Here is a 10,933-nt window from a genome sequence, read left to right on the forward strand (position 1 = left end):
CTGCATGTACTGTGTGTGTATGCCGAGCTTCAGCAAAGATAAGCCTCTACAAATAACAAAGTGTTTCATTACATAGAAGTCCTGAGATTTCCTCTTTCCTCCATCCAAAGAATCAAATTCTAAAGGCAAACATCGTGGCCTTCCTTATTAAGTGCTTCTGTGCAGTGTTGTTTTTCCTGTATTTCTGCAGTGTCAGAGTTCGGCTCATTCTGAATGAGCCAAGGTCAGGCTGATGTTTCGCTAAATGCAAAGGAAACAAAGATGGCTCTTAAGTCCAGACGGATAACTCAAATGCAGTGTTCTGCTTCCTGGAAGCAGGAGCCCGTTGTTATCTGGGTGACAGGGGAGGGCTGGAGAAGCAGCCAGAGCTGCGAGGCGATTGGAAGTTGAAGGAGTGGGAGGGAGAGGTGGAGGTGGGAGACACCTTGCGTGGGCTACTCAAGTCTCCATTATGGAGCTTCCACAGCAGCTCCTCGTTCTCCATGGACAGACGCTTGTTCACCTTGGACTCCTTATGAAGCGACTCCTGCAGCATGGCCTGCTCTGTCGACAGCTGCCTGCGGTGCATCAACACAAGACAAGCGGAGGCCTGAACAAAGCTTTTCATCGTATACAGTTTTTTTAAACTGGGGTGTACTGTGACAGTCACTTATGCTGCAAGGCTAACCTGCTCCAGATATGCAGGTACCACGTATGAAAACATCACCTACCGGCCAATCAGTTCTCTGGAAATGGGGTCAGCATTCCGGACAGATTCCCTTGACCTCCGTATGCTGAGAGGAGGAGGATCTAAAATTCTTCAGCAGTGTCTCGTGTCTTTGTGTTTCTCTGACAAGTTTCATTAATATACACATTCTTACACTTGATTCCTTCCAATTTTACAGTTTTAGGTTAATAAATTAATGCTTCTAAGACATCCTCGGACATCTGCGCTGCACTTTATATCACAACTGACTTTATGTCAAATTTGGACACAGATTAAAGGCCTTTACACACCAGAAGCACAAAATCTGTATAAATATTTTATGTTTCAATAATATTATTTTGGACACCTATTATTATTTTTTCCAAACCAAGCTTGAATTTTCAGATTTTCTGGATCCAAATCAACAGATGTGACCAATCAGATCACTGTACTTGGCAGCAAAGTGCATTCACAACTCAAATATGCAACGATAGGAAAATAGTAGATGCACAGATAGATGCTGTCTGGGTCAGTCGACTCTATAAAATAAAGTCTCTGCTTACTCGGATGTGCCCCCAGCTCTGAAAACAAGAGCTCAAACTGACATCCTGAAATATGTACGCGAGCAGGCGTGATGCAGCTTCATCTCCTGGATGAAACCATGAAATTATCACTGCTGTCTTCTTCTGAGAATTACTTTATTAATTTAGCAGGCCTCTTCCAGTGTTAATGACCGAAGTGCACACTTTAATTTAAAACACACACACACACACACACACACACACACACACACACACACACACACACCTGAAGTGTGTGTGTTTTCTATATTTGGATGAGTTTGAATCTCAGTAACTTCCACCTGAAGGCATAAAGGTCAGTTTTGCAGCCCTATTTGACAAAACGTTGGGACGCTGTGGAGGCCCTGTGAGTTGCGTTCACAGACAGTCATTTCTAGACATGCTCGTGAGCATCACAGAATCAGGCCTGTTTTTAATGCTGTGCTCACCGACGGCCTCAGCCATACAATATTCCTTTTTGGCATTTTCCTTTGTGCGGCAACAAAGATAAGACAAAGCATCCCAAATTTTATTTGGAATTAGGGTCGTAAAAGCAATTCCAAAAAACAAAAAACAAAAACAGTTCTACAACCGCACTGACCTCCTCAGATGGAAAAGGGAATATGAGTCACTTTTCGATACATATTTGGAATCTTTGTGAGTAGCTGCGGCACCAGGATGGCGGCGTGATCGATAGTTTTTGGAATAAAGTGGAGGTGCATTAGAAGTTAGGAATTATATTGGCACACAGAAAAAAGCTTGGTGTTCATTACACTTAATGAATGCAGTAATTTAAAATGAGTCTGAGCTGAGGCAGCTGTTCAGGTGCTTCACTCTGTGGAATTAATCCCTATGAACCCATATGGTGGACTCTTACCTTGAAAGAGCAGCGTGTTTTTCCATGCGGGCTTTGAGGTCTTCGTTCTCTTGCTGGACTTTTTTAAGGCTCTCGTCTAACTTTACATTTTTCTCTGTCTGGAAAAAAAAAAATGAATGAAAAGAGCGAGTTTAAAAGGGAAAGTCTCAGCAGCAGTGCTGAACTTTAAGTTTCTTTATCGTCTGACCAGTTTGTCTATCTCCATGAGCTTCTTCTCCTGTTGGTGGACCTGTGTGTTTTTGATATCCAGCACCACTTTGAGACTTTGTAGCTCCTGCTCCAGATACAGAGTGTGAGGGTCCTTCTGTGAGTGAAAAAAAGTAGAGGGAAATTGCTTAGGATCCTTTATGAAGATAAATAAATAAATAAATAAATAATAACAGACCATATATGGGTGGGGCGGTGGTTAATGAAGCACTCCATTACTGATCATGTGTCGTTTTATTAAACTGCTGCTCGTGCCATTTTTTTCTGAATAAGTGTATTAATAACAAATATGGAGTGACAGGTAATGTGAGGTAGTTAGACTAAATAACTATGCTGGGGGACAATACAGAGTACAGTTAGAGCCACTTTACATTAATGAGGAGTGGCGGCCTTACTGTACAACAGCACTGCAGGAAAATTAACTCTGGGCGGGGGAATCTAGTGCATATGTAGCAGAAATTAACTCATTTCAATTCATACAGTAGAGAACAGTTAATGAGGGTTAATTACTGAACAAACACAAATCATTGCAGACTCGAGAATGAAATCCTTTAAGAAAATATGAAGACATTTTTGCATCTGTTCCCATTTTATCTTAAATCTTTCATGCTCAGGGGGAAACGACACTAGAGTCACAAGATGCTTCTGTATCAGATCTGAGCTATAATAAGCACAGAGTACCTGACTGTTTTCAGCCAGCTCTTTCCTCTTCCTCTCCTCAGCAGTTAGCCTCTCATTTAGAGCACTATTCTCCAAGGTCAGCTCCTCAATTTGACTCTGTGGATGTACAGCACAACAAAGTCTGAGCAAACCATTACAAAGTAAGCTACAGTCCTGTTGTAAGATGACTTAAAAGAGCAGAAGAGGAAGCTCACAGAGAGAGAGGCTTCAGCATCTTTTAAGGTTTTGTCCAAAGCTTCCAGCTCCTGGTTGTGGACTTTCCTGAGCTCTGAAAGGTTTGCAGATTCCAGTATCACAAAATGAAATGAACACAATGAAAAATGCATGGAATAAAAACAAAGACAAATGTTCCAATATTTAATGCCTGCATTATGCAGGTGATGAATATATTTGGATTGTTCTCTCACCTTCCAGTGACATCTCATACTGCTGTTTAACACACTGCAGCTGTTCTTCATGGCTTTTCTCAAGGTCCAACTTCATGGCTTCATGATTTGCTTTAAGCTCTTCAATCTTTAAACAGAACATAAAAGTCAGTTAATTTTCCCCACAGGATTAAATAAAATTGACTACTAGACTAGGCTGTAAATCATCTTAAAATTTCCCAAAATAAGAATCAGAAGGTGCTGTAGAGACAAACCTGCTGCTGCATGACAGTTTTGGACTTGTCTGCCTCTTTCTGGTAGGCACAGTGAACTTTGTCCCTCTCAGCCTGGTAGTAGGCCTGCAGCCTCTGCTCCAGCTCAACCAGGTCATTACGGTGCTGTTCCTGCAGTTTGTGCAGTGCATCCTCCAGAGCAACACGCAACTCTTCATTCTCCTTCTCCAGATGCTCAGATGAATGAACAGAGGAAACTGGAAGGATAAAGTTTTATCTTGGTGAAAGCTGACAGCTTGCATTGTATTCAGCTACTCTGTTTATTAAATATCAGTCTGTACAGCTGCAAAGTCAGAGGAAAATTTTCATTAGCAACTGTAAGAAATCTGATGTGTCCTCTAATAAAAGCCTTTTTAGCAAAGTCCTCGTTGATGCGAACATGTGTCACCAAATGCTCTCCAAAAAGGAATGGAAAAACTGACTTTCAAGGGGAGGTGCCTGCACACTTGAGTGCTGATGCCAGCTACACTGCATGTCATTTCCAGACACAAGAAGAAATAGAAATGAGTCCAAATTCTTTCACAACATCTCAAGGCAGATTTCTTAAACCATTTCCAAGATGATCATTGGCCATTTTATCCTTTATTTGCCATTGATGGCTTTTGTTTTCCATCTCCAAATCAGCCTGACAAGTTCCAAACTGTTTCCACTGACAAGTGTTTATATCTGGGCTGAAGTGGGTGAGAGAAGCAAACTCCATAAACTGTCTGCAGCTCAAGTGTCTGTGCACAAACAGTGCAAATATCTGTCAGCTGGCAGGTCAGTCAGTGCACTACAGAGAGACTGCGATAGTGTTAAGACAGTTATTATGAAGAACAAAAACTTCTTCCATGTCAAACAGGCTGTGCTCCTCTAAAATCAGAATACTTTAATAGTTCCTAAGGAAATTATGTGGGTTACAGTTGATCCAAAACAAGAGTAACAGACTGAACCAAATAATACAATAATGTATTGTTTATTGTACAACTAACACTAATAAGAATGACAAAAAAAACCAACCCTCAAACATTCAGGACTTGCAACTATGTGCACCTGCAGTAGTGGCTGTCAAATGCTGAATCCAGATGTTTCTCTGTAGTGACACATGTGTGGCAGGTACAATTTGATGTTCTCAGGGTGTCACTGCACAGTGAATGTTTGTAGATCATTTCCAAACAAAAGGTAATCTCCCAAACCAAATGAAAAAAATAAATAGAAAAATAGAAAAAGGAAAGTCAAGGAATTACATTTCATTGCCTGAGAATGAGGAGCCGCCTTATTCAGAGTGGAATAATGGCAGCAGATCCAGGAACAGATGACAAGCAAACGAAGGGACAATCTATCAGGCTTTGGCACGTATAGTTCAACAAAGAGGAGCAAAGCATTTTGCAGTCATGCGACCTTAATGTCCAAACCCCTCCACATAAAACACCTTGTGGCTCAGAGTCTGGGTGAGATGGGGTTTGGAAGCAATGCAAAAATACCATCAACAAATTGCTCCTTGGATAAGTAGAGAATCTGTAAAGTACACATACAAGGAAATTAACTAAAAGGAGAGACAATATCCCTAGAATAATTCCAACGACTTCACGCATCCAAACAAGTTTACAAAAAGTCTGCCTGAGGTGAATGTAGCTTCCCAGAGATGAAGAATGTGTTTCAGTGCAAATACAACAGCGCTCAGCATATAAGAGCAGTCATGTGGAAGTCCCGCGGCTGTGAGGGAGGGGCCACAGTACTACTGCTGCCTGAGGTAAGAGATAAAGGCTGGTGTGTGAGCCATGTTTGAGTGTGCTCGGGCCTGTTTGACAGCACTTAAGCTGGACATAAAACATGGATCACTCTCTCCAAGAATTCACAAGGCCTCATGTGGTGTGGCATTCCACCAGCCCCTCCTGTGTGGGTTCAGAGGTCAGACTACCACGCTGTGGGAAATGGAAATCACTAACAAAAAAACTAAACGTAACCAACTACTTGCCTTGGCAACTGATTTTCAGTGGACAAAACAGTTAAATAAAGAAAGTGCTGCATGGACAGTCTGTGTGGTCAAAGCTTTATCTGCATCTGGAAATGATCATCTTTAGTCATGAAACACATATAAAAGTTAACTCGTGACCGCAAACACGGCATAGCATTAAAGATAAAGTCAAATCACCCTTAAAGATTTCCTTAATTTCTACCAACCTGAACAAAAATCCAAACCTAAGGGATTAAAAATAAAAATCCAGACAAAGTAACAAGATGCAAACCCTGCACCAGCAGAGTTTCTTTACACAGCTAAACACTGCAAACACTTAACATGAAGCCAAGGTGACCCAACTTACCCAGCTCTTCTCTAAGATTGACCAGCTCCTGGGACAGCTCCCTGCACTGCTGCGTGGCTTCATCACGCTGCAAGCAAGAAAAAAAAATGGTAAATGGTCTGTATTTATATAGCGCCTTACTAGTCCCTAAGGACCCCAAAGCGCTTTACATATCCAGTCATCCACCCATTCACACACACACACACACACATTCACACACTGGTGATGGCAGCTACATTGTAGCCACAGCCACCCTGGGGCGCACTGACAGAGGCGAGGCTGCCGGACACTGGCGCCACCGGGCCCTCTGACCACCACCAGTAGGCGGCAGGTGAAGTGTCTTGCCCAAGGACACAACGACCGAGACTGTCCAAGCCGGGGCTCGAACCGGCAACCTTCCGATTACAAGACGAACTCCCAACTCTTGAGCCACGATCGCCCAAGAAAAAGGTAAACAGTGACACACACATACTCATGCATTTATTTCTGCAGCTTTATTCCAGCACAGTAACAAGACTAAATTGGGACAGTCAAGATTACAAAAGGGGAAATGCAAGTAATGCAATCATCCAATTACTGCAGTTTTCCTACTAAAATACTGCATTTGAAATACACACAAAAACCACCAAGAGCAGCAGCAGCCACAACAACAACCACCACCACCAGCAAACGCAGCTAACAAGAAAAAGCCAGAACAAGTGATACTGAGAGGAACTGAAAAAAAAAGAAAAGAGAGAAGAAACTCCCTTACTTCTCTCTTTCTGAGTCAGTTTTGCAGTGGAAAGGCTGTGCTGTAGCTGCAGTGCTCCTGCTAGACTTCAAACTGACGCATAGATGATCCAAAAACTGTTTATCTCCCGTCTATTACGTTTCACTTACTGTCCCGATTCACATCAACAACCTGACACTGTGCAGAACACACCGAATACCTGGCATTATTTAATTATGGATATGAGAAAAATCAGGCAAGTAAGACAAGCCAAACATCACCTCACTGATCAGTTTACATTAGCAAATACGTGTTCACCCTGTCCTGCATCTATTCCTCACTGCAGAGTGGAACAATGTAGAAGCTAGTTACCCTCTCTGCAGCGCAGGGAGCACTAAGGCATGCTTTGCTGCCAGAACAGCCCATTGTCCAGCCTCAGCCAGAGGCTTGGGTGCTGGAGTTCCCCCCCTGCGTACTCCAGGACAGACAGTGGTCCAGGTGGGCGCGCCACCTCCTCCCAGACTGCTCTGACTACATCTGAGGCAGGACTGAAAAAGCCGCTTCCCCTGGCTGTGGTGAGTGACTGCAGAGTGCATTACCGTATTCCATCTAAAATAACAGAAGGGGCAGGCTACAGTGTGCATGAGAACAGCCTCCTCAGTGAGGTGAGGTCACTTTAAGACAGCAGTAAAGGCAGCCGGAGTGGAGCAAACAGATAAATTCTTCAGAGCTGTCTGACATCAGGCTGCTGGAGCAGGACTTGTGCTGTGCAGTGACCTACCCATGGGATACACGGAGAGGCTTCATTACCACCATCCCCCACTACTCATCCAAACAGATTAAATCACCCCTCTGCACAATTATATTACATCCTGCTGTAGAGCTACAGGCTGCACAGGCACCGTCTTCCTATAAGATGATGATACAATGCTGTGACAGAGGAAATTTCCAGCTTCTGTGTGAGCAACACGATTTATGTTCACTGACTGTAAATCGTGTTGCTCACCAGCATTCAAATATTATTTGTTCACTAGCTGGCAGTATAGAAAATGTCTACAGTTAAACTTGTTTTCCTCTTTGGTTCACATCAACTACAATGCAGCAGTGCCCTTTTATTCTTCTTTATTTACATGATTTTCACCCAGAAATTGAACAACAACAAAACCCCCAACTTGCTACCATGCAGCCCTACAGTGTAAGCAAAAAATCTCCTTCATTATCCAAAATACAGATTGTTTTGCTAGGCAGTGGATGCTTTCGCTAATTTAATTTGATATCATTACTCAGCACAAGCCTCTGCACTGCACAACTCTTATAGCCTAATCCAGAGAGGAGAAATGTCCCTTGTGTATACAACTATGATCCATGTCAGGTGTAGGATGACATGAAGCTCAACTGAGACCATGTAGATCACGTTCCCGTCTCCTGGAAATATTGAGACTTAACATGCAAACATATAAATAGCTAAATAAATAAAGGTCGTATTTTTGATTTTTTGTAATGTGCTTCCATTTCTGTGCTAAGAGGAAACCAGTCTTATAGCGTTTCTTTTTCACCCTGTCAAAACAACAGTCTGGTGGGGAAAGTGTTAAGAGAAGGCATGGCAAACACCCCATCCAAACAGATGATAAGAAACAGTCCTCGCTTAGCATTTGGCTGCTGTTCATAACCATATCAAGTCAACAGCTGGGGCATTCTCACAGTGTCAGGGCCAGGGCCAGCTAGCTATTCTTGGTATGATCAGTGACCACCAGATTTCAAAGCGTATCTGAACATTAATACACCCGACATCCAAAAATCACTAGATCTGTATCGCACAACCTCAGTGACTTCAGATTACATATAAAAGGCAAGTCCCTGCGTCTGATATACAGCAAGCATTAGCATTAAATAGTATCATCCTATAGGGGTAGCAAAAAGAAGCAGGACATGCAATAGTTAAAACTGACTCAGTGGGAGGAGACTTTTGTATTCTAGAGGAACGAGCGTGTTTTTAATATTTGTTGATGCATTCAGTTTCACAACCCAGCCGTCCAAACAGAGGGGAATGAGGCAAAGATCAGTGACACAACATCACACACTGTGCCTCATACCAGCTGTCACATTACATCACATGACACGAGCAGCGACTTAAACGTATTCTGCTCCAAATGTCTTCCTCATGACTGCACCGAGACCACATGGAAAAAAAAATCTGTTATTTTTTCATGTAAAAAGAAAAAAAAAGTTTTGATTTAAAAATATTCACAAGCTACTAAAATAAATATATATAAATCATTTTGAAGCCAATTTCTAGTGCTCATCACCAGGTGGACCACATCCATTGTCAGGGTTAAAATTCTGGCTAGACTGAGGCTGTCCAATGAATCAGCTTCTCAGATACAAACTAATAATAAATAAATAAATAAATAAATAAAGATCACTTAAATTTAATCTTTATAACTTATCTGTGCTACTGGACACTGGCCTTTCAAACTAAGTGAACCGAAAGAGTTTTAGCCATTTTGTGGGAGCATCGGGTAAGTAGGGAGAAAGAAATGGTGAGAGTTGGACACCTGCACCAAACTGACTCCACCCCGAATAAGGAAAGGCATGACTCCATACTTCAGGAACATGCTCCACCTTCTGGTTTTTATTTCTGTGGGGAAGAATTCAAACTGCAGATCAGTAAGAACTAGAAGATGTTTCCACAAACTAGCAGATAAACTTCAGACATTATCCAAAGTAATGAAAAATTAATTAAGGGGGAAATAATGTGCAGTAAACCACACAAGCTTTTAAAGAAGTTATTGCTGTTTTTTTGATTGGTTAGAATGATGAATCATGTTAAATGGAGACAAAAATGTTCCCTAGACTCGAGTCCTCTGAGGTTTCTCTTGGCCAAATATGAACTCTGTCGTAACTACAGTAATGATAAATTTGTCTGGTGTCAAAATCTGGAGTAAGGCAGAAGTAAAAGCAGTTGCTGACATTAAGGCCAAAGGAGAAAAAACTTCAAAGGTGACTGCATGCATTACAGCTGAGAGAAGCAGTGGCTTCGTCTTCTGAAAATACTGTTAGCTGCAGAGCGCCCTAACTACACCACAACAAACTGAGCTTACAGCACCGGGGTGCTAAATGAAGATTTACAGACACGAACATATCAGCGTCTGACCACTGCAAAACACAAAGTGACCAGGAGAGAACAATCCTACCAGACCAGACATTTTGCCACTGATGCATAACATATGATGTAATCAAACAAGGGCATTACTGAATCAACCCAGAGAGCTGAAACACTGTGTCCTGCAGATAGTACTTCTTCTCTTTTAGAACACATGGATTCAAACAAAGAAACAATTTCACTCACATTATCTACATAGTTTTGCTCTGACAACTAAATAAGGCAGTTTGATGGTTGGGTGGAGTACGACTATTAGGATAGATGCACAAAACAGTAATGCCATTAAGTTTCCCCTCTGTCAGAACGCACGATGTGATGTTACAACACTTGTAGTTATGATTCAAGCACAATGGACTCATGTATGTGTAGAAAAATTATTAGCTTAATATAAAGAGCAATATTTTTTATGTGTTTTACTGGAACGTCAAACTCACTGCTCGACAACATTAGTTTCTACTCTAAACAGATGATCATAAGAAACTACTGTGAGCTGAACTCACTGAACTTGGTTAATGATTGCCATGTCTCAAAACTAACAAAATGTGTGTCATAAAATATACTTTAAACTGCAAATGAAAGTGTTTTTATGAAATAAATCAATTCTTACCCCAGTCAATGTTTGCTGCAAGACTATGGAGAGTGCTTCAAATCTACAGTTACTGGCTCTCAGCAGTCCTTTGAGCTGCTGGACGTTCTGGTTTATTCTGTCAGCTTCTGTAAGACTCGCTGGCACTGCATCCTGAGGCCTGTTGCTCTGCTTCTGTTGTGATGCTTGCTGTTGAGGGCGTTGTTGGTGGGAGCCAGCTTTGGATTTGTTCTTGTCCACTGTGGGAAAAAAAATACAATAAAATAAAATAAGGACTTTAGTGTCGTGACAACCCCGATCATCAACAAACTCCCCTCCGTAATCACTGCAGGTGGTCTGACAATACAGTATAAATCACGACACTCATGTCAGGCGCACATTTGCAACAAGGCCCGAGTCAAAGCACTTATGCATGCATCTGTCCAATCAGGCAGTCTGATGAATCCCAGCGCTGCTCCTCTGATGGCCCCGAAGGGAAAAATGGAAAAAAGCAAAAATAGATTCACTGAATACAATTAGATTTTA

General features: G+C 41.9%; 1 protein-coding gene across 2 annotated transcripts in view; it reads right to left on the bottom strand.

Annotated features, from left to right (window-relative positions):
- Positions 1-6: 6 nt before the first annotated feature.
- The window catches only part of mtus1a (microtubule associated tumor suppressor 1a), a 25,119-nt gene continuing 14,192 nt past the window's right edge, over positions 7-10,933 (bottom strand). For both annotated transcript variants that reach the window (XM_005719508.1, XM_005719509.1), the window contains 9 exons: positions 10,430-10,647; positions 5,972-6,038; positions 3,651-3,865; positions 3,418-3,523; positions 3,205-3,278; positions 3,011-3,106; positions 2,310-2,426; positions 2,123-2,220; positions 7-557 (listed from right to left, as the gene is read on the bottom strand). In XM_005719508.1, the coding sequence (XP_005719565.1) occupies positions 329-557; positions 2,123-2,220; positions 2,310-2,426; positions 3,011-3,106; positions 3,205-3,278; positions 3,418-3,523; positions 3,651-3,865; positions 5,972-6,038; positions 10,430-10,647 (1,220 nt within the window). In that variant the 3' untranslated portion in view covers positions 7-328. The remainder of the gene's footprint in view (positions 558-2,122; positions 2,221-2,309; positions 2,427-3,010; positions 3,107-3,204; positions 3,279-3,417; positions 3,524-3,650; positions 3,866-5,971; positions 6,039-10,429; positions 10,648-10,933) is intronic.

This window comes from Pundamilia nyererei, unplaced genomic scaffold (assembly GCF_000239375.1).
Source record: "Pundamilia nyererei isolate P.nyererei 1_Seehausen unplaced genomic scaffold, PunNye1.0 scaffold00001, whole genome shotgun sequence".
In the NCBI taxonomy this organism is placed as follows: Eukaryota; Metazoa; Chordata; class Actinopteri; order Cichliformes; family Cichlidae; genus Pundamilia; species Pundamilia nyererei.